We start from the raw sequence: 24414 nt of genomic DNA, 5'->3' as shown, positions 1-24414 counted from the left end.
ACTACAGAATGTTTTCACTTATATTCAAAATATACTGTAAGCTATTAACCCCTCAATAAAAAATAAGAAAAAATACAATACTCTTTGGTGGTGGGTAGGGTATGTTAACACCTCTCTTGGGGAGATGTAGAACTGTACAGCCTGTAAATCAGTTTCCTCATTAAAGTGATTAAAAATACTTATTAGGGGGAATCACTTCACACTTTAGAGAATGACCTATATCAAGACTAGAAATGTAGTGAGAGCAGAAAGAACTTATTACAATGTTGGTGGGAATATAAGCTGGGAAAATGATATGGAGATTCCTTAAAACCCAGAATAGAAATACCATAGTGATCCACCAAATACTACTCCTAAGTATTTATCTAAAGAATAAGAAAATGCTAATTTGAAAAGATAGATGTTTATAGCAGATTATTCACAGTAGCTAAAATAAAAACTAAATAAATAAAATATGCCCACTAATGGTTAAATGGAAGTTGTGTATATAAGCAATGTATTATTCTGCTAGGAAAAAAAAACAATCTGTTTGCAAAAGGTGATTATGTAAAGCAAAACAAATCAGACAGTGCAAGAACTACTAGATAATTCCTCTCTCAGACATTGTATATAATAAGCAAAATATATGAACAAATCACAAGACTCTTATTAATAAAACACAATGATGTTTATAAAAATACATTTGGAAAAGACACACCAAAGATATGATGGGTACCAGACATGTCAGATGAGGCCTGCTTGATAATGGAAATAGCACTAGAACTTTGGCGGTAGGTGCAGTGAAGCTTATACATATCCAGAGAACCATGGAGTTGTACTCCTGAAAGTTACACAGTAATAAATTTTAAATAATATAAGTACTTGTATTTAAAAAAAAAGATTGTATCTGGCATACTTAATATACATTTTTATATTTAGTGTTAGCTTTTAAAAGACAACATAAAGAATGTTCCTCATACTGAGAAAGTAGAAAATTGAGTTGTTTTTTTCTGGGACATACCACAATTCTGAATACATTTGTGATGAAGAGGGCTATATCCTATGAGATTAAAATTTTTAAAAAACATAGGGGGCGGGGTAACGCATTTAAGAATCCATTTGGAGACTTCCAAATCTGGACAGATTCTGAATGAACCATGTTGTGGGGGCTTTCTTACCGAAAGATGATGTTTTCCAAGTCAAAAGGATACTCAATGATGCCAGTAGTGGGCACTCGGACACGAAGAACATCTTGTTGTGTTGGCACAAAAGATGGTGTGGCAATCCGGTCAATGTCGGTGAGGTAACTGTGACATCAGAGAGTGAGGCACTAAGATATAGTTCAGTATTGCAGAGAAGTAAGATACATGTCTACCCTACTCAGAGGAATCACTCTCAATTCAGAGTTAACTGCCCAACTCAGATTCATGAATTCTATCAATGACATTTTTGAGAAGCAACTTGGGACCACATCCAGCTATGTCTGCTTTAGAAAGAATATGAATCAGAAAGAAACTTTCAAAAGTTCTCTTGAAAGATCATTCCTTTTCTTCCCCACTGGGTTCTAAGCCTGATCACAGCCTATCTGGGCATTGAGGAGATGGCAGTGCTAGAAGGAACAGGATATTAGAGTAGGCTTTCTGATTTCTGTCTTCCTGCTTCCTCCCACGCTCACCTTCATCCAGGAACATTATAGAATATATTGATAAATGCTGAGCTCTCATACTTTGCTCGAAGAATTCATTTCTATGAAAATACAGTCTATCAAAATAAAGGTTTTTCTTTAATATTTTTATTTATTAGTGGATAGAGAGAGAAATTGAGAGAGGGAAGGAGATAGACACCTGCTTCACCACTTGTGAAGCTTCCCACATGCAGGTGGGAACCTGGGTCCTTGCACACTATAATGTGAGTGCTTAACCAGGTATGCCACTGCCTGGCCTCTATCAAAGGTTTTTCTACTTCACTAGGAAATTACACATTTAAAATAAACCCAAATTAATACTTGATTATTATTTGGTGACAAAAGGCCCAAGCTTGAAATAGACCACTTTGTCCATGATAAGACAGGAATGCACAAGTATAAACCAGTATTTCAAAGCCTGTATAAAAAAGTCATTTTCAAGTAAAATAACTATTAACGTGGGTCTTGGCCAGTGGCAAAGTTGTTGATTGTAAGCACCACTTTTTTTTTTCTTTATGGGAGGGATTAATGGTTTACAGTTGGTAGGAAAATACAGTACTTTGTACATGTGTAACATCTCTCAGTTTTCCCCATAACAATCTAACCCCCTGCTATCATGTTCCAGGACCTGAACCCTCCCCACCCACCCCAGAGTCTTTTATATTGGTGCAATACACCAGACTAAGTCCCAAGTTCTGCTTTGTGTTTTCCTTTCTGTTCTTATTTTTCAACTTCTATGAGTGGGATCCTCCCATATTCATCCTTCTCTTTCTGACTTCTGTGAGTACCCTTTAATAAAAAGGGCTGTCCCTGCCTACACTGCACCCACACCCCTGCCCAGACTTGCCTGGGGCTGATGAGGAGGCGTCAAAGAGAGCCAAGAGCCAAGAGCCAGACAAAAACTCTTCTTTACTCCATCCTCAGTTCATGAGACAAACCACAGCCTTTAGACACCTACCTCCAGTGCCCCATACACGAACCCAGAAGCTTATTGCAATTTACCTTTGTGTGTGGATATCTGATTTATACCTGTGTTATTCGAACAGACTGTTCACTGACAGCAGAGGGCATTGGCTGTGCTTGCAACCTTTACCACAGTGCCCAGAAAATAACATTTCCACACTGACTGAATGAGAAACAAATGTCTGGCCAGATTATCAGATGCTACCAGCAGAGTGGAGAACCACCAACTGACCTGGATCACAGGGGTGCAAAGTACCCTGAATATTGCCAGTCTCAAAGGTGGGAGTTTCTAAGTGCTATTTTCTCAGGTGCAGCTCTAGGGTGTTTCAAGAGCTCCAACTAATCCTTCACACCTTGACAGGAGTCAGTCACACTGTCTGTCTCAGGGAGGGCCAGGAGTGTGGTAGTCAGCTGGGCAATGCTCCAGCCCCACAAAACTCATAGGTAGTCTGTCCTCCTTAAGACACAGCCTGCCTGCCCTCTGGCTCTTCTCTGTGCTGATACAGTACTTTGCCAGGGCTTCATTTTTCTTTTCTCACTTTGCTGCTCTATAGAGACTTGTATTCAGACTGGCTGAACCAACCTGGATTAATGGCATTAAACACTTAGTTTGGAGACAAATGTCATCAAATTCAAAGGAGATGGTAATCTGGCATGCTTTTTTACCAACTGGCTTGTCCAGACAATGGGGACGAATCACTCAACCACCCCAGCTCAGTGGGACATGGCACCACTTGAAGAGAAAAGGGACAGGTCTTACGAAAGGATTAAGGTTCTCAAAGGATGTAAGAAGACACAAGGTGGGGAGTCTGGTAACAACACAGTGGGTTAAGTGCACATGGCCCAAAACACAAGGACCTCTTAAGGATCCCCACCTGCAGGGGAGTCCCTTCACAGGCGGTGAAGCAGGTCTGCAGGTGTCTGTCTTTCTCGGCCCCCTCCCCCCCCCCCGTCTTCCCCTCCTCCATTTCTCTCTGTCCTATCAAAAAAAAAAAAAGAAAAAGAAGAAGACACAAGGCATGAGGTTGGGGAGACAACACTGAGAGGCCCCATGCTCAATCCCCAGCACCACTATAAACCAGAGTTCTGAAAGAAATGACAGGTTAGAAAGAAACAAAAGAGAAAGAAGGATCTGACCAAGAATCACCACCTCTTCAAAGTGTCATGATCAAACTTTGTCCAGGAGCCAGACACAGTCACTGTCTTTAAAAATTCTTAAGTGGGGGGCCAGGCAGTAGCGCGCATGGTACAAAGTACAAGGGCCAGTGTAAGGATCCTGGTTCAAGCCCCCAGCTCCCCACCTGCAGGAGGGTCGCTTTACAAGTGGTGAAGCAGGTCTGCAGGTATCTATCTTTCCCTCCTCTGCTGTCTTCCCTTCCTCTCTCGACTTCTCTCTGTCCTATACAACAACAGCAAGGGCAACAAAAATGGGAAGAAATGGCTCTGGGAGCAGTGGATTCATAGTGTAGGCACTGAGCCCCAGCAACAATCCTGGAGATAAAAAATTCTTAAGTGAATGAAATCCCATGATCTTTATGGAATACTCTCCATGAAGTAGCAGCGTCTATTCATTTTTACCTTATGGTATCAATGACTTAAAACTAAAACTGTATTCACCTAACATACAGTGTTTGCCTTTGCTGGACCTGCAGAATCTTCATATTCCACTAGAGGGCAGCACCAGATCAGTCTCTGAAGGATCTAGTTCACAGCTGGTCTGCATCTATGATTTTAGATTCTAGGACCACACTTGATCTGCTAGGGTTTCACTAGCTTTTTGTGCTTGCCCAATTGTATGATGTCTGTCAGACTTTTTTTGTGAGGGGAATTGTGAAGGGTAGATACCAATAGAACTATTCCACCACTTGTGAAGCTTCCCCATTGGTGGATATGGGAGTTGAACCCAAGTCCCAAACATGCTAAAGAGTACATTTTACCACGTAAGCTATGTCCAGGCCCCCCAGAGATATGCTGTCATCTGATCAGAAAACCAGAGAAGAATATAAAGAGAAGGAACACAGCAGTCTGAAGAAGGTGATTAAATCAGGTTAATTGCAGCACAACAATTGAGGTGAGCCCCACCAGCAAAACCCAGATTCAGCTGAGCCCCACCGTTGGAAAGGACAGATCCTAAGAACACTGGAATGATCTAGGGGTCCACAGGGCCATTTTATCTGCCACTGACAGGTGGTAAGAGACACACAGAGTTAAGAGTGGACAGAGGTGACCAGGAGGGAGGACATTTCAACAAGCAACTTCTCTGCCTGGTGAGAGCTGCTGTGAGGGCAGACTTGCCAGCATACACCTGGGTCTGAACTCACTATTTGGTGGAGTCTGACAGCTGATATTCCCGTCTCCGGTCGTAGCACTCCTGCATCCCTGGGTCATGCCACAGCTGCTTGATGGCCTCCACCTGGTCCCTGGAGAGTGCGGAGACCTTGTCTACTTCCACTTCTCTGATCAGCTGTGCATTTTCCTACTCGGAGGAAAGAGGACCTCTCATTAGACACAGGAGGCCAATCTGCAGGTGATAAGGAGTCCAGGCCTGCCCTGGGCCAGCCTGAGGGCCCATCTCCCCAGCTGCTGGGCGGGGAGGGGCTGCTCACAGCCATATAAGTGGCAGTGACGTGTCTGTTTCTTGTGCAGAGAGCCACAGAGAGTACCTGGCCTGTGACTTTCAGTTCCACCATTGGCAGTTTTGCCAGCATTTCATACCCAGTGGTGACTATCGAAATACAGGAGGGTCAGTCACCATCTTACCAACAACCTTTACTTTTTTTCTTTGACAAAAGTATTAAGAGAGTATCAAAGAATTAAAAACAACAGCATTATTCATAATAGCCAAAGAGTGGAAGAAACCTAAATTCCCATCAACAGAGACTGGTCAAAAAAGTTATGGGATATAGATTCCATGAAATATTACTCTGTGATCAAAAAGGATGATGATATTGTATACCTTGGGACAAAATGGATGGAGCTGGAGGTGATTATGATTAGCAAAATAAATAAAGAGATGACGGATGTCAGGCGATAGCACAGTGAGTTAAGAGCACATGGTGCAAAGCATAAAGATCCTGGTTTGAGGCCCCAGCTCCCCACCTGCAGAGGAGTCACTTCACAAGCAGTGAAGCAGGTATGCAGGTGTCTGTCTCTCCCGTCTTCCCCACCTCTCTCCATTTCTCTCTGTCCTATCCACTATCCAATAACAATGACATCAACAACAATAATAATAACCACAATGAGGATAAAACAACTAGGGCAACAAAAGGGGAAAAAACAGCCTATGGGAGCAGTGGATTCGTGGTGTAGGCACCAAGCCCCAGAATAACACTCGAGGCAAAAAAAGAAAAAAAAAAAAGATGGAACAGCCACCAAATGGTTTCACTCTTATGTGGAATCTAGAGATCTAATTTATATGAACTTGCCAAAAACAAAACAAAACAAACAAAAAAAAGCAAGTAAACTAAGACTTGTGAGAACTATGATTGTTATCTTTGGGAGGTAGGAGGGTGGGGACACAGAACTTTGGTGGTGTGTGTGTGTGTGTGTGTGTGTGTGTGTGGTGTGGTGTGGTGTGGAACTGAACATTGTAATCTTATAATCTTGTAGCAAACTATTAAAAAACAGCATCAACTATTATAGTTGCCAGTCTGTTTTCTTTTTTCTTTATAAAAAGGAAACATTTATAAAACCATAGGATAAGAGAGATAGATACATTCCCATCATCAGAGCTCCTATCCCCTGATAGCTTTCCTATTCTTTATCCCTCTGGGATTATGGACCCAAGGTCATTGTGGGATGCAGAAGGTGGATGGTCTGGCTTCTGTAATTGCTTCCGTGCTGAACATGGGCATTGACAGGTCAATCCATACTCCCAGCCTGTCTCTCTTTCCCTAGTGGGGCAGGATTCTGGGGAATCAGAGCTCCAGGACACATTAGTGGGGTTGTCTGTCCAGGGAATTCTGGTTGGCATCCTGCTAGCATCTGGAACCTAGTGGCTGAGAAGAGAGTTAACATACAAAGCCAAACAAATTGTCAACTAATCGTGAACCTAAAGCCTAGAATAGTGCAGATGAAGAGTTAGAGGGGTCTCCATTTTGTAGATAGCTAGTAGGCATATTTTGGTTATATTCCAAAGGGTCCATGACTATACTAGTTTTTTTTTCCCTGAGCCTGAAATCGGATAAGCAGGTATTTCCAAGTTATTGTCTGGGGAGATGACATGGCTGGAAAAAGGACCAGAAAGCTGGATCAGGGAAGAGAGTAGCTCCCTAATATGGGAAAATTGTATAAATATTGTTGGCTGTAAACTCCATCGATTTGATCTGATCTGGGGCCCATATTCAGCTTAGGAGCCTATGTGACCTCTGCATCCCTGTAGACCTGACCTCACATTCTGTGGTCATGAGTAGGAACATTCCAAGCTGCCCCAATATCAGACTCATCTTCCTCAGGTGTAGCATAGAGAATGTTGTCCAGCCTCCCTTCAGAGGATGGAACATACTCTACCATTGTTGACCCATGTTGAGGGCAAGGTCCTATGGGGACCCAAAAAGGGGTCTATTGTGTTGTTCCTAATAGAGATGACTGGTAATGTTGGGGAGAGGGATTTATTCAAGGTCTAGGACCATCATGTATGTTTGGGAGTCTCAGGACTTCCTGACTAGGGCCCCAGCTGATGGGGTGGCCTGATAGTGACGAGTCATCATTAAAGTATGCCAGTCTCTTGCCCTTATTCAGCTTATGCAGTCCTTGCTTTGATAAGGTTAGCTTTGGAGTGAGTGAGGGAAGTTTAATAGGAAGTAGGTGAAGAGGGTAACTAAGTCTTAAGTAGACACTATTTCATTATGAACTTTATACTGACTCACTGTACAGACTATTGTGTACTTTTGTTTTCAGGTATATATTTTGCCCTAATTTATGGATACATGTGAACATAATGCTGTATCTCATGGGACCTGGTCTATAACTAGGTTTTGGGACTTTGTTAGTAAGTGAACCACCTGGAATGGAATCAGAGAATCCTATGAAAGGAAAGGTCTCACCCGAGTAATGAGGCTGAAGGGTTGACATTCCACGCCTGACATCTCTGGAGACAGTCTGAAGTGAAGCATGTTGAGGTGGTACTCATTGCGTTGATTAGGTTGATTTACGGATGCAGTATCAGTTGGTATGAATTGAGAGAAGCATGCGGGGAAGTGAGCCCCATCCTAGAGGTTCCAGGACTGGGGAAATATTGGCTCTATAGAGGAAGTAGGAGGTTCCTGCTGTCTTTCTGTTCTTTCTCAATTTTTGTTTATGAGTGGGATAATCCCATACTTGTCTTTGTCTTCCTGACTTAGCTCACTTAATATAATTCCTTCTAGCTCCATCCAAGATGGGTCATAGAGGGTGAGTTTATTGTTCTTCATAGCTGCGCCAGTCTATTTCTATATGTTTACTTATTGTGATGGAGCTGGGACCTTACACAAGTTCATTTTACCACTCTGGGCCACTTTCTCATCTTGAGAGTGAGAAGAGAGAGCAGACCCAACAGTCAGAGACACAAAGCTGCCGTCAGTACCATAGCACCTCCCACAGCAAAAGCTTGTGGAAAACAGAATCCTTATGCTGCTCTTTGCCACTAGGCAAAACTTTCAATTTCATGACCTTATTCTGCAGATTGCTAGACTAGTATTATATTTATTATCATCATCATTATTAAACACTGCTCTAGTACTATTGCACTATTATTACTATAATTGGTAAGGTCATTATTGCTGTAATTATCACGATTATGGTGGTTAGTGTTTATGGCCCACTCCTATGTGCCAAGGGCTCTCCCTTGATTTAGTCCTGGAAGATTACTAGGGGCCCCCAAATCCTTGCAAACATTACAAAGCAAAGATGATGGGGGTTGGCCTGTATCCACAACAAAGCCATGTGTTGGTACCAGAGGCTCATCACCTGCATCTGTGAGTCGTCAGCAAGTCATAGTTTGACAGCTGAGTATTGACAGGTTTGGTTATCCTCACGATAGTCCAGTAAAAAACCAGAGCAAAGGAAAATCTGATAGATTTACTTGGTTGGAGCAAACCCCTTGCTCCCCAGGGCCATGGTTAGCTCAAGAGTAAGTAGAAACTCTTCCTTAGACCATGGATCCTTAGGCAGTTAGTGTCTTGAATGTGATCAAGACAAGGTGGGTCATAGGGAAGAGCCTGGGAAGGGGACTGGGGCTTTAAGTTAGACAAACAGGACCTTTTTTTTTCATCACTAGGGCTTTACCACTTAAGGTTGACTTCTTCAGATAGAGAATGACACCATAGCACTGAAGCTCCCTCCAATGTGGTGGGGGCCATGCTTTGAAATTGGGGTCCCACTAATGGCAAACCAGATGCACTATCCAGGTGAGTTACTTTGACAGCCCTATAATTGAGACTTTTAAACTTTATTTTCATTATTTGAGAGATAGGGGAGGCGGGAGAGGGGAGCCTGCAATACTGTTTCAATGCTTGTGAAGCCTCCCCACTGCATATGGGGACCAAGACCAAGGGATTGAACTGGGGTCCTTGCACATAGTTATGTGTGCTCTACCAGATGGGCCTACCACCCAACCCCCTTATAATTGAGACCCAATTTTAAGGACCCCATTAGGATACCTGCTCAGTGTCCTAACTTAGAAAGGAACCAATGATTTTCATGGCAACCTACTAAACTGTAAAGTATGGTCCAAATGTGAGTAGAATTAACCCTGTTGTAGTGGTTACCTAGTAAATATCCCATTTGTGAAGAATGGACACATTGGCAGTTCCCTGTCCATTTATAAATCCTGTTCCCTGGGCCATTTTGCCCCCACCTACCAATTTCTTAGCCAGAGAACCTGGACAGTATTTGCAGGGTGCAGGAACCCTGTACCCTTCATTTCCTCTCTTCCTCCCAGTCAGCTAGCTCTGCTCTCTAAACTCAAAACCTCTGTTCTCCTCATTGTCCTCAGAGTCAGTAGGGAGAGGGTGCTGGGGCAGAGCCAATACCTCATTTCACCTCATATCCACAATCTAGCCCAGTGCTATTCAGGAAGGAAAAGATGCTGTCTGGTGTTGTGGGTGTCCAAGAAACATGTGCACATAAAATGCACTGAACAGAAAATCATAGCAAATGGACGCTGAAGGCAGTTTCAGTCATGGTGTCTGCTTAGAGACGCAAGATAACAGCAGTTTCACTGAGACTTGTGGGTGACTCATTTGTCTAACTCTGCCCCCTGGTGGCAGCCAGCATGTTTGCTTCTGGGTGTTACATCCTGTGCTGCTAGCCTGAATAATGCCGCTCTGAGGTTCAGTGTGATATCACAGCTGAGAGGCAGTTTAGGAGATGCTTTAGGAATGCTACAAGTATCTCCTCTAATAGTCTAGTCCATCATGGTGGATGGCATGAAAGTGGAAGCAACATCTGACTCTATTAGGGGGAAACTATGTACAGTTCAGTAATTTTCCATGCTCCCCTTTATCTGTCATGGGGATCATCGCAAGTCAAGATGACTGTTCAGCATCCATGCTTGAGCTAAAAGTGCTCAGAGGCCTCATAGCATAGTGAATATGCAGCATATGTATGGGAAAAAAGTTTGTGTTATTGTTGGGACATTGCACATGCATGATTCCACCTCTCCCTGGTGGATTTTTTTTTTCATTTCAGGTACAGAGAGGTGTATACACACACACACACACACACACACACACACACACACACACACACACACACACACACACACACACACACTCACACTCCAGCTGTTAGTGGAGCTTCCTGAGGTTGTCCTCTGGTTAAAACCCATGAGGAAAATGCAGGCATCTTAGAAACCTGACAGTGGAGCTGGGGAGATAGCACAGTGGCTATGCAAAACACTTCCATACCTGAGGCACTCAGGTCCAGATTCAATCCCCAGCACCACCATAAGCCAGAACTAAATAATGCCCTGGTCTCTCTGTCTCCATCTCTTTCCGTATCTCTCTCATTAAAATAAATAAATAAATAAATATATATATATATATATATATATATAATAAGTCAAAAAGAAGAGAAAGAAAGAAACCTGGCAGTGGGATTTGGAAGAGACTTCTCTCAAGAGGCACAACAGTATGTAAAGTTCAGAGTCTTCCCTTGAGTATTTTTTAACATATTTTAAGATATTTTTAATATGACGGAATCCCATTGGTTTATTTTTTGTCTTCCTTGCAATTGGATTTGTATCATTGAAGATGCCTATAAAATTTAGATGGAAAAGAGTCCTGTGAATATTTTTCTGTACGTATTTGATGCTATCTAGTCTAACATCCAAGTCCTTGATCCTTCTGGAATTTACTTTTGTGTGTGGTGAAATAGTGACTCAGTTGCATTCTTCTGCATGTTTCAACCCATTTTTTTCCAATACCATTTGTTGAAGAGACTCTCCTTTCTCCATTTAATAGTCTAAGCCCAGCCTCTTTGCCAAAGATTAGCTGTCCATAGGTGCTTATTTCTGGGCTCTCCATTCTTCTTTTTTTTTTTTTTTGCCTCCAGGGTTGTCACTAGGGCTCTGTGCCTGTACTGTGAATCCACTGCTCCTGGAGGCCATTTTTTCCCATCTTGTTGCCCTTGCTGTTGTAATTATTATTGTTGTTGTCATTGCTATTGTTGTTGTTGGATAGGACAGAAAGAAGTCGAGAGAGGAGGGGAGACAGAAATGAGGAGAGGAAGACAGACACCTCAGACCTGCTTCACCGCCCATGAAGCAACCCCCCATGCAGGTGGGAAGCCAAGGGCTCGAACTGGGATCCTTATGCCTGTCCTTACACTTCGCACATGTGCCATGTGTGCTTACCCCACTGCACTATCGCCGACCCCCTAGGTTCTCAATTCTGTTTCACTGGTCAGTGTATCTATTTTTGTTCCAGTACCAGTCATCTTTGATACAATGGCCCTATAATATAATTTGATATCTGGGAGAGTGATGCCTCCAGTTCTGTTCTTTTTTTCCCTCAAGATTGTTTTGGTGATTCTAGGTATTTTCTGGTTCCAGATAGATGTTTGCAGTTTTTGTTCTACTCTAAAAAAAAGGGGGGGCTTGATGGAAAAGAAACCACCACCCAAAGAGACCCCTTCCAGAATGGGAGATCTTTACATGCCATACATCAGACAAAAGGCTTATAACCAAAATATATAAAGAGCTCACCAAACTCAGCAACAATAAAACAAATGACCCCATCCAGAAGTATGAAGAGGCTATGAATAGAATATTCACCTAAGAAGAGATCCAAAAGGCCAACAGACATGTGAAAAAAAAAGTTCCAAGTCATTGATGGTCAGAGAAATGCAAATAAAAACAATGAGATACCACTTCACCCCTGTGAGAATGTATATAGATTCACACTTACACATTTGTATGTACAAGTCACCACAACCATCACAATACAGTTTTTACAAAGTCCAAGACCATTTGGTTACTGTTTCTTTTGCCAGTTTATTTGCCTTCATTATCTCCATTCCACCTGTGAATGAGGCCGTCTACCAGTTGTCTTTCATCTTTTTTCACTAAGTATAGTCACCTCCAGTTCCATTCATTTTTATCCTGAGTAATATATTTTGAAATAACTTAAGACTTACAAAAAAGGTGGGGAGCATAGCATAAATAGCTCCTCTCTATGTTTTAAGATTGCTAGATGTTAACTGTTTCCTGCCTTAGTTTATCATTCATTATTTCTCCTTCCATGTGCATAGACAAGCAACTCCCACATACACATGAACCTATTTCCTGAAATACTTGAAAAGTTGCAGCCACACTGCCTCTTTATTTCTAAAGACTTCAGTTGGGTTTCCTGAAACCTAGAGCTTATATTTACAGCGTGATCAAAATCAGAAAAACCAACATTCACACTACTTAAAACTGACCTTTGGTCCTTACCCAAAGTCTGCCCATTTTCTCATTACTGCTCTTTATCTCCTCTGAAACTCAAGCCAGGCCATATTTTGCTCTCAGCCACAGTCTCTTTAGATTCCATTTATTTAGAGACTAGATGTACCCACTCATCTGGAAGTTCTTCACTTAGAGAACTTGGTTTTCGTCTCTCTGAGCAGAAGTGTCCTGATAGACACCTGGTTTATTCGCATGTCACTATGAGTGGGGGGAGGGAACCTGTGTGCACACACAGTCCAGGCCCCAGAAAAGAGTCCAGGGGCAGGTAAGGATGAAGGGAAGAAGGCAGGAAGACGAACCTTCATTAAAAAGGTTGTGGGAGGCTAGGCAGCGGTACTCCTGGTTAAGTTCACATTATTACCAGGCTCAAGGATCCAGGTTCAAACTCCTGCTCCTCTCAATTTCTTTGTTCACTCTGGTGGTTGGTTATTGCTGGGAGTGGGGACATAGAACTTTGGTGGTAGGTGTGATGTGGAACTGTTACCCTTTATAATCTTGTAAATCACTAATAAAAATGTTAAAATTTTTTTCCTCTGTTTTATCAAAGAAGAATGGAAAGAAAAAAAAGGCTATTAGGATCAGTGGATTCCTCTTGCAGGCACCGAGCCCAGCAATAACCTTGGTGGCAATAAATAGGTTGTGGGTAAGGGTGTGACTCGGTGTAAGAGGCCCTGGGCTCAAACCCTAGCACCCCTTCCAATTCTGAGGCAGTAAGACTTACAGCTTTCTTTAGGCTCAGGTTGGCATAGACCTTAATTGGTGTGGCCTGAATATTCCAGAGTCACTAGGTGCAGGCACCAAGCCCGAGCAATAACCTTGGTGACAATAAACAAATATGCTGTGGGGTAAGTGTATAACTCAGTGGATGAGGCCCTGGGCTCAAACCCTAGCACCCTTCTAAATTAAGTTTTGGTTACTGAAATGTGATGAATAGCTTGTATGCTGTTAACAACATGCATTACAAACAGGAGAGTCCAGTGTAACTTTCCTTGAGCTTTGCCTGCATGATGTCAGGTATGACAGTGCAGACACTGTGATGAACGTGTCCAGACTCCCTGGATGACACAAATCTACAGAGAGCAGAGGCCCTTCCATAATATGAGGAGAGTTTTGGGCCATTTAAGACTAGCTTCTTTATCACTGGAAAGAGGGGAAGAAAAACTGGAAGAGGATCAGATTTAGGGCAATATCCCATTGAGTTGTGATTGTAATATCTGTGTAACACAGGCCAGAGTCTCAAGGGGGAAGTCCGAGGTGATAGAGGCAGACAGAACTGAGATCACCTCCCCCTCTCCTTTCACAGGAAATAACTAAAGAATCACAAAGGAGTGACTATTATAACAGCAGATTCAGAGAAACAGGGTCTGTCTGCTTCTCAACCACTGAGCTCAGATACAGCTTTAATCTTTGCCTTTCCTAAACAAGACAACCATCTTCACTATTCTGAAGGAAGGAAGGATGTCTTTTTTTTATTATTAGTTTAATTTATTTTAATGAGAGAGACATGGAGAGAAAGACACAGAACAGAGCACTGCTTGGCTCTGGCTTATGGTGGTGCTGGGGATTTAACCTGGGACTTCAGAGCCTCAAGCATGAATGTCTTTTGTATAACCACTATGCTATCTCCCCAACCACAAGACAGACGTCTTAATACTTGTGCTTCATGCCAATGTTCCCAGGGGAACAGCAAAAGGAGCTACTTCTGAAGTGATGCCTGGCTGATTTCAGGCCTGTATCTGTGGCTGTCAGTGATGGACCCTGTCAAGACCAGCCAGTGCTCTCTGGTCATTGTCCTGAGCCCAACAGGCAGCCCTGTTCTCTACTAGACCCTCCTCAGACCTCCTGCACCACTCGGGGGCCCAAGTTACAGGGCCCAGAATACTGGCTCCAAGATTGAACGGGGAGAAGCTTCCTCTAGTTGTGAAGAAATGTTCTTGTTGTTCTGCCAGATAATTACTTTCATTAAAAGCTTTGTTAATGTAGTCAAGATGGTAAAAACCTAATTGAATAATATTCTAAGTATCTACTGTGAAACAAGTTTTACAAAAGGAGTAAGATGAAATATATAAAGTTCCTTGTATCATACTTATCTCAGTCAATCAAAATTATCAGTTGGGGGAGAGGTTATTTGTTTCTATTTCTTCAGGGATGATGCCTTTGTATACATGTGATCTCACCACTCTTGTTGGGCCTTAAAGCCAGCCCCCCTGCTCTGCTTACATAATCACTGTTTTGCCTGAAAGATCCCCACTACATTATCCCTTCAGGGTATTGCTAATTCAGTTAAAACCATTGCAACAGTTGCTAAGGACGCTTTCACCTTCCCAGCATGCCTTTTGCCTCTCTCCACCCCCTTTTCTAGCCATTTCCATTTCCGTTTCCAACTTGCCACTTCCGGTTTTTACCCTATAAAACCCACTGCTATTCCAATTTCGCCCCTTTTTCTCTTCCGCATCCTGACCCAGAGAAGACCTGGAGAAGGGCTAGTGGGCATAGTGGGAGGCGGCCATTTTGCTAGCTCCAAGTGGCCTAAACCACTGCGCTCACACCCAACTCTGGGATGTCCATGTGAATAAAGCTTTGCGTTCCGCTCCGCCACGAGTTCCTGGTCTCTTCTCTCTCCCCCACGACGCAGCCTGACACAATCTTGGGCTGACTTTTTTTTTTTCGTTCTGATAGAGAGAAACAGCATAGTACCAGAGCTCCCTAAAGTTGTGCTGCTTCCATATGATATCAGGACTTGGACCTGGGTCATATGTCCTATACAGTGAGCTATCAATTCAACCCTTGAAACAACCAGTTTCTAAAGCATGACATTATAAAAAAAAATCCCCAGCAAGAGAAAGGAGTTGTTTTTGTTTTGTTTAGAAAGTAAACGAAGAACTTCTGCTTCTGGTAAAGGAAGACTAGGAAGTCTGAGTCAGCTTTTGCATTAAAGACAGAAGGGTGACCCAGGATGAGGCACAGTGACCAAAGCACTGATCATAAAAGCAAGAGGTCCTGAGTTTGATCTCCAGCTTTGCGTGTGCTAGAATGTTGTGGTGCTCTGGTCTGTGCCCTCTCTCTTTCTCTCTCCCCCCCTCTCTCCCTCTCTCACACACATTTGTAAGCCTTTTTTAAAACAAAGTAGGTGGCTACAGAAATAGGTCACTGGGCAGAGTATTTGAGTTGCCATGCACACGCTCCAAGTTTGAACTCTGGCACAGCCCTGGGAGTACCCTGGCACCAGGGGCAGCTCTGATAAGGAAGTCGGTGTGGGAATCTACACAGGTGCAGATTCTGGTACTGTAAAACAGTTAAGACAGTTACCAATGGTGGGCTCAAAACATTAGAAGAATATAAAAAATAAATGCTGAGTCAATACATAGGGAAAGATGAAGCCCAAGGAGTTGAACTCAGCTTTAGGGAAGCTGTTCCTCCTGGGGTTTTGCCTTTTCTGAAAGGGTACAAATGAGAGGTTGAGCATCTCCTTTTCAGCATCATGGGGACTGACATCTAAAAGTGAGCAAGAGCCAAAGAGCCTTTGAATCCCTCTAGCTCAGGGTTGAGATTTAAAAAGGCATCTTTTAGAGGGCAGAAACTCAGCCTGGACTCAACACAGACTCAGAAACTGAGTCTGCCCAGGCACCTGGTGGGAATAAAAGGCTCCTTTTGGGAGTTTGGGAGATAAAATCCTTTTCAACCTCAAATTCTTTTTCACATGTGTCTAGCACAACAACAATAAATAACTAAACAGAAGAAGGTTAATGGCAACTTTAAAAAAAAAGTGATAAAAAATGGGGAAAAGATTCACCATGAAAACCCTAAGCCAAAGATAGTTGGTTCTATTAATTTAAAAGACCTTAAGATTTATTTGTGAATTATTTAATAAAACCAAAAAGGGTAAACTTCAATGTAAAAAAGATTAACTCAATATAGAAAGGGATGTTCAAATAACAAATGCATTTAAGGACCAAGTAGTGACACATTATAGTGCACCTGGACTCAGATTCAAACCCTCAGGCCCCACCTGCAGAGGGGGAAGCTCATCAAGGGGTAAAGCAATGCTGCAGGCATCTCTTTTTCCCTATCTTTCCTTTCCCTCTCAATTTCTCTCTATCTCTATCCAAAGTAAATAAAATAATTTTAAATTAAAAAATAATTTAGGCAGAACAGTACCAAAGTACAATATGACTAGCAACACAAATTATGGACGATATGGGTAATTCAAATGTCATGATCAGCAAAATGTGACCTTATGAACACACATGTTCAAAACAACTACAATATTCATTTCTTCAAGCATACTTAGGTTATTTGTAAAAACAGACATTTACTTACTAAAATTACACACATGCATACATGCACATGTTTTCCAGCTTCCTTTGACACTCTTGGCTGCAACAAGGATCCATTTTTCACTACCTGTTCCCCTTCCATTGTGATCAGTCCCACCTCCTCCAAGATATCTGAATACTTAGTCACTGGCCTGATATCACTACCCAGATTTATCCTTGTGGGAACATAATTTTCTACCCAACTCAGGAAGAAAAGCTTTTTCTAGCTCAGTTCAAGACTTAGTAGAAATCTTGACTTCTACTCCAATCTGCCACCTTGTTCACCTCCTTTTCTCTCCAACAAAAATAAATAGCAAAATTCCCAGGCCACAGAGTGTTGGCATGAAAGACTACTTTTTCCTGCCATTCAGAATTTCAGTGGGTTTCACTAAAAAGGTTCTTTTCAAGGCTCTTACAATACATTGCTTTGGCACAGACATTTGTAACAATGGGTGTTAATAATGCAATTGAGAAACTGACTGATTCTGTGGCCTTGTACTGTGTTTAGTTGGCTAAGCAACAATGACACTTCCCAGAACATGCATGTGTTTCTGGGGCAGCGTTGGCCACAAGAGAATTTGAAAATGACTTGGGACTTAGGTGAAATGCTAACCAATGTACTGTGAAGGGTAGAGCCCTGCTCCTGCTTGCACACCTTGGGTCAGCTTCATTGCTGGAGGTCCACAGTTTGGTGCACGGCACCCAGCCCATGCTGGGAACATCTCTCCTTCATGTCTTCCAAATTCTGGGGCAGTGTCTCCATGTTTTGGGACAGAAAGACACACATAAAGTGTTACTACAAAGGACACCCCACTCTATACACCTGTGCTAACATAGAGGTGACAGCACCAGAAGGCAAGAACCAGCTTGTCCCCACAGAATCTATTTTGTCTTCATGGGTTCTCATTTGTTTCTCATCCCTTTAATATCTTTTTTCCTCCACTGTCAGCCCTTGCTATCAAACAACCAGCTATGCACAGGAACTTTCTAATACCCTCTTCTCAGCTCCACCAGCTATATGTAGCACAATTCCTATAACGAAGCCATGATTCTGCTCCATTGTGAGTAGCTTAGACTCCATCAACAAGCCAGGTTGCAATACAACAGCTTCTATTATTTTTTAAAAGATTTATTTATTGAGGGCTGGGCAGTAGTGCAGTGGGTTAAGTACACATGGGGTAAAAGCACAAAGATCCCAGTTTGAACCCCAGCTCCCCTCTGCAGGGGGGTTGCTTCGCAGGTGGTGAAGCAAGTCTGCAGGTGTCTATCTTTCTCTTCCCCTGTCTCTCTGTCCTCTTTTGGTTTCTCTCTGCCCTATCCAACAATGATAGCAATAACAACAACAATAAACAACAAGGGCAACAAAAAAGGAAAAAACAGCCCCAAAGGAACAGTGGATTTGTAGTGCAAACACCGAGTCCCAGCAGTAACCCTGGAGGCAAAAAAAAAAAAAAAAGATTTATTTGACAGAAACAGAGAAGTTGAGAGGGAAGGGAAAGAGAGACACCTATAGCACTACTTCACCACTTGTGAACTTCCAAATTCAGGTCCCCCCCACCCTGATCCCCACCACAGGTAGGAGCCTGGGGCTTGAACCCAGGTCCTTAGGTACTGTAACCTGTGTATTCAACCAGGTGTGCCATGGGCAAGCCCTGGAAGCTGCCATTCTGAGGCAAGAAGCCTTGCAGCTTTCCTTAGACTCAGGTTGGCATAGACCTTCATTGGGGTGGCCTGAATACCCCAGAGTCACTAAGTGGAAGCAGCCACACTTATATCATTCTGTTCAGTCAGTCACATCCTATTCTATGCTCCATGTGGGCTGACTTCTGGGAAGATAAATGGGACCATGGTCCCACCTTGGAGGACCTAAGCATCCCAACTATGCCTCTTAATAGGAAATAAGAACCACAGACAGACACTGAGAAATCAAAGAGAGGGAGAAGCTTCAATTGGAAACCAGTGAAGGTTTGGACTGGGAGTTCCCAGCAGAGGAAGCCTGATGTTTATATGGAGATGGGGGGGCTGCCTTGCCCTAGCCCTTCCTGCGTTGGTGACTGTGGATTCCTCGCTTCACTTGTTGCAGATATTCTGTGAAAGAGCAGGGACCAGCCGAACCCCTATATACCAGCCCTTCCTCTGAGAAGGTTAGAAAGCAATGAACTCAATCAAGTCTCAGTGTATCTGCTAAAATGTATTCAAGCTATACTGTACCAAACAGCAATGGCCACCTTCCTTGCCTCCTCCCTCAGCTTCAAAGGAATGAGATACTTGGTCACTGGAGGTTGCCTCTCACAACAACATTTGATTGGGAGTCAGTCCCTCAATCACTCCAATACTAACCTTGTCAAACATAGTAAAGACTACCAAAGCTGGATAAGGGCAAGAGAATGGCATACTTTAACAGTGCCTCTTTTGGTTACTACCAGGCCACCCCATCACCTGGGGCCCTAGTCAGAGAGTCCTGGGATTCCCACACAGACATGATGGGCCTAGACCTCTAACAGATCCCTGCAGGTGTCAACAAGGAGGAGCCGTGCTCCACTACCTGGTGGTGGATTTATCACTCATCTCTCCGCTGCCTGACTATTACCTAGTGATATTTATGGATGTTTTTCCTGAAGTACACAATGCAGCTGAGTTGGGTAACTTTGTGAATGGTTTGCAGAGTGCTATAGTATGGAGGACATGACTCTATAAGACGCTGGAAGTAGATTGAAAAAGAAAAGTTTCCTATCCACATAAGAATCTAAATCTAATTTTTATTATATATTTTGGCCATTACTAGTGTTTTGCCACTCTAGGCCTACTTTTTCATATCGTCAGAGACAGACAGACACCTCAGCACACCTTCATTGTGGTGGGGCTTGGGCTCAAATCTGGCTCCTGGGGGATAGGTAGAATAGCATGATGATTGCTCTCGTGCCTGAGGCTCCGAAGTCTTAGATTCAATCCCCCACACCACCATAAGCCAGAGCAGTGCTGCTCTGGTCAAAAAAAAAAAAAAAAAAAAAGGAGTTGGGCAGCAGCACAGTGGGTTAAGCACACATGGCACAAAGTGCAAGACCAGCATAAGGATCCCGATTTGAGACCCTGGCTCCCCACCTGCAAGGGAGTCACTTCACAAGTGGTGAAGCAGGTCTGCAGGTATCTCGCTCCGCCTCTCTGTCTTCCCCTCCTCTTTCCATTTCTCTCTGTCCTATCCAACAACGATGATATCAATAACTAACAATAATAACTACAACAATAAAACAGGGGCAACAAAAGGGAATAAATAAATATTTTTTTTAAAAAAAAGGAGATAAATCTGGGTCCTGTTCATGACTAAGTGAACACACTATCCAAGTAAACTATCCTGCTAACCCTGTAGGTTTCTAAGTTTAGGACAAGACCTGTCACCCAAGCTTTTTAAATTTTTAAAAAAATTATATTTATTTATTGGCTAATCACAACCTGAAATCAAGAGGAAAGAGGGAGACAGAGAGGGAGAGAGACAGAGAGACACCGACAGCTCTGCTTCACCACTTGTGAAGCTTTCCCCCTGCAGGTGGGGACTGGGGCCTCAAACCTTGCACATGTGCTCAACCAGATGTGCCACCATCTGCCCCCCCAAACCTTTATTTATTTATTTATTTTTAATATTTATTTATTTTCCCTTTTGTTGCCCTTGTTGTTTAACGTTGTTGTGGTTACTGATGTCGTTGTTGTTGGATAGGACAGCGAGAAATGGAAGAAGGGAAGACAGAGAGGGGGAGAGAAAGACACACCTGCAGACCTGCTTCACCGCGTGTGAAGCGACTCCCCTCTAGGTGGGGAGCCAGGGGCTCAAACTGGGATCCTTATGCTGGTCCTTGCGCTTTGCGCCACGTGCGCTTAACCCGCTGTGCCACCGCCCGACTCCTCCCCCACCCCAACCCCAAAATCTTTCAAGTTCATCTATCTTTTCATCCTGTGAGGCTTGGGGCTTTGGTGTCTTAATATACTCCAAGAACCTAGAATACTGACTGGCACAGGGATCTTGCTAGAATGAACAGGTGGTTGCTACATGAAAATCTTTAGTACTGACCAACTACACTAGGACAGAACAGTAGACAGGTGTGTTCTGTGACACCATCATCTTAAAACATTCAACTACTTCAAATAAGGATGCATATACATGTGATTTTTTTAAAGTACTTATTATCTTTTGTTGCCCTTGTTTTATTGTTGTAGTTATTATTGTTGTCATCATTGTTGGATAGGACAGAGAGAAATGTAGAGAGGAGGGGAAGACAGAGAGAGGGGAGAGAAAGACAGACACCTGCAGACCTGCTTCACCACCTGTGAAGTGACTACCCTGAAGGTGGGGAGCCGCGGGCTTGAACCGGAATCCTTCAGCCGGTCCTTGCACTTTGCACCACCTGCACTTAACCCGCTGTGCTACCACCTGACTCCCTTGTATATGTGATTGACTAATGTAACACTCCTGTTACTGCTATAGGACTCCATCAACAAGCACAACACTTTGTGAACGCTTCCAGTACTGAGCTCTCATCTGTAGGGTGAGCATGTGACAACCACAACCAGGAGTGAAGATGAGATGCCCCAGCAGTGGCCAGAGAGATTGCTCAGCTGGTAAAGCCCAGAATTTGCACTCTTGAGGTTCTAGGTTTGATCCCCAGCAGTAAATGCACTCGAATGGTACTCTGGCTTTCATGGAAAACTGTCTCTCCTAACTCATATGAAATAAGCCTTGTTTTAATTAAAAAACAATGCTTGGGGCCAAGCAGTAGTGCACTTTGTAGAGCACACACTTTACCATGCACAAGGACCTCGGTTCAAGCCCCTGGTCTCCACATTCAGGGGGAAGTTTCATGAGTTGTGGATCAGTACTGCAGGTGTCTCTTTTTCCCTTTATGTATCCTCATTCCCTCTCAAATTCTGTATTTCTTCTTTGTCTCCAAGGTTATTGCTGGCGCTCTGTGCCTGCACTACAAATCCACTGCTCCTGGAGACCATCTTTTTTCCATTGTTATTGTTGTTGCTGTCATTGCTGTTGTTACTGTTATTGTCGTCAGATAGGACAGAGAAATGGATAGAGGAGGGGAAGAGAAAGAGAAACACCTGTAGGCCTGCTTCACCACTTGCAAAGTGATTCCCCCTGCAGGTGGAGAGCCAGGGACTTGAACCAGTCCTTGTGCTTCACACTATGTGCACTTAACCCAGTGCACTATCACCCAACCCCCCAATTCCTCTATTTCTATCCATAAAAGAAAAAGAAAAGAAAATATGGCTGCTGGAGGTAGTGGATTCATCATGTAGGCACTGAGCCCCTGCAATAGCCCTGGTGACAAACAAGAACAAATGATGTCTGAGCAGAAGAGAGAACCTTTAATGTGCTCATTTTATTACCAGGATCCAGAGTTTAGTCCAGGTTTAGGACATACTGTTTTTCAAATTTATGTGCCTCAAGTGGCATCTAGGGCCACATATTCTCTGAGGCCCTAACTGGCTCAGACCTAAGATAATTCTATGGTTTGTTAAAGTCAGAAGCTCTTATGACATTCCTGCTAATTACCTAGCATTAAAGTTTCATGGCTGAATTTCTTCTCATTTGCACAGGCACAAAGTTCAGACTCTGCATGTCTTACACAGAGCATCTGATCTGTTCAAATCCTCAGGTCCTACAGTGTGCTGTCTTCTACGACATTAGTGGTTCCATCCCCACCGCCCGTTCCCCTTCTTCCAGCTGTACTTGCTCAGTCTTCTCTCCAAAACTTTGAGGTTTAGGGACTCCAGATATTTCTCTTTCTTTTTTAGATCTATTTACCAAAGGGGGGGGGGAGTAAGACAGAACACCTTAGCATCTAATGCTTTATTCACTTTTCCACCTCCTGGGTCACTACCATTTTATCACTTTATTGGGGTAGGGATTAATGGTTTACAGTACAGTTGTTGACACATGGGTAAAACTTCTTATCTGTGGGGCTGGGTAGTAACAAGGGCGGGTCAAGCGCACATGGCAAAAAGTGCAAGGACCAGCGTAGGGATCCCAGTTCGAGCCCTTGGTTCCCTCACCTGCAGGAGGGTCACTTCACTGTTGGTATGCTTCTAGTTCTGCTTCTGGGATCCCTTCTGTTACATTGCTTGATGTTGTGGTCTATTTACATGGTCATTCTGTTACATTGGTTTGGTTTCACTCCCCCTGCCTCCGGGAGATTTTGGTTTAGTCTTTGCCTTTTCGCGCTTCTTGCTTCTCCTCGCCCCCTATCCTACATACTTCCTGGGTTCCTTACTCTGCTGCTGAAGAAGAGAGAAGAGGACAGATTTGGGTTGTGATTAGATTAGATTAGTTTTTTGAACACTTTGCTCGTGAATAAAGAAATATGCTCCGCTCAGCCGTGTGTCCCTGGTCTCTGTCTCCTGCCCGTGAAGCTAGCCCGGCCTACTGGTGCCCTGAAATTTGACGACATATGGCACCACAGTATGTGGCATAACCTGTCCATTCCCCAGATAAGTGAAGATGTTTGGCTACCTAGTCACTATGGGCAGCTTTTCTACTTATGAAGAGGCTTCCAAAGGTCTCTGCCCTTTCTTCATGAGACAGTTTCTCTGTTTCTGGAACATTTTGCTCTGGGCCACACTCTGGTTTCCACCCGCTGCCCGCAGGAGCCTGCTCGCAGCCGCAGGGCAAGGGGCGGGGCTCCGGGACCTCTGCTGCCACCACTGCCAGCACAGCTGCCACAGCCTCAGGAGCCAGGAGCAGGGCAGTGGGCATGGCGGGCAGGGCTGCAGCCCATCCTGGCCCCGGGGCGCCTCAGCCCGCGCCTTCTGCACGGCCAGCCCGCCCTCCCTCCTGCTATGAAGTCTGGGCAGATCCTGGACCACCCAGAGACTGTGGGCTCCCTGCCAGGACTGGTCCCCCTGGCCGAGATCCCCAGCTCGGCTCTGACAGCAGAGGAGCCAGAATACACAGACATACATGCAGTGATGGCAACCCTGCAATTCTTGGAAGTGAAGCTGCACAAGAAGCCACCGTGGGACAATGCACCGCCTGAACAACTAAGACAGTACAGATCTAAATTTGTGTTTAAAATAACATGTCTTCGTAACAAAAGTTTTTCTCCTTGTGTATTGAAGACCATGTTTATGTGTGTGTTTGAAGTTTGATAAACATTAACTTTAAGATTAGAAATGTAACTTTAAGGCTACATTCTTACCAGGCAAAGTTAAATGAAAAAGGTTTTCAACATTAATTCTCATAAAGGTAAAATTAACTTACATTTAAAGTCTGAGGTAAAAATTAGTTAAAAATCAATATATTTTAACTAACTTGGTCTAAAAAACCTGTGCACACCTAGGGTGTGTCTCCATCTTATTTGGGTGTAACAAAAGGTTAAATAAGACGTTATTGCTATGTAAAGCTCTCAAATACCTTCTCATTTAGAGGTAGAACCAGCCAAGGCATAAGATAGATTGCACAATGGTTATGCTAATGATTCTCATGCCTGAGGCTCTAACAAGGGTTCTTTCCCTTACCACATTTTATTGCGCTTAAATTGGTTAAGGAG

At 43.5% G+C, this 24414-nt stretch overlaps 1 protein-coding gene across 3 annotated transcripts in view; it reads right to left on the bottom strand.

Annotated features, from left to right (window-relative positions):
• The window catches only part of GNA14 (G protein subunit alpha 14), a 219134-nt gene that overhangs the window by 16487 nt on the left and 178233 nt on the right, over nt 1-24414 (bottom strand). For all 3 annotated transcript variants that reach the window (XM_060199539.1, XM_007516118.3, XM_060199540.1), the window contains exons 3-4: nt 4948-5102; nt 1158-1286 (exon numbers count right to left, since the gene is read on the bottom strand). In XM_060199539.1, coding sequence (XP_060055522.1) covers nt 1158-1286; nt 4948-5102 — 284 coding nt within the window. The remainder of the gene's footprint in view (nt 1-1157; nt 1287-4947; nt 5103-24414) is intronic.

Source organism: Erinaceus europaeus, chromosome 10 (genome assembly GCF_950295315.1).
Source record: "Erinaceus europaeus chromosome 10, mEriEur2.1, whole genome shotgun sequence".
Lineage (NCBI taxonomy): Eukaryota > Metazoa > Chordata > Mammalia > Eulipotyphla > Erinaceidae > Erinaceus > Erinaceus europaeus.
The sequence above is the reverse complement of the archived record's forward strand: the minus strand, read 5'-3'. Positions and strand labels throughout refer to the sequence as shown.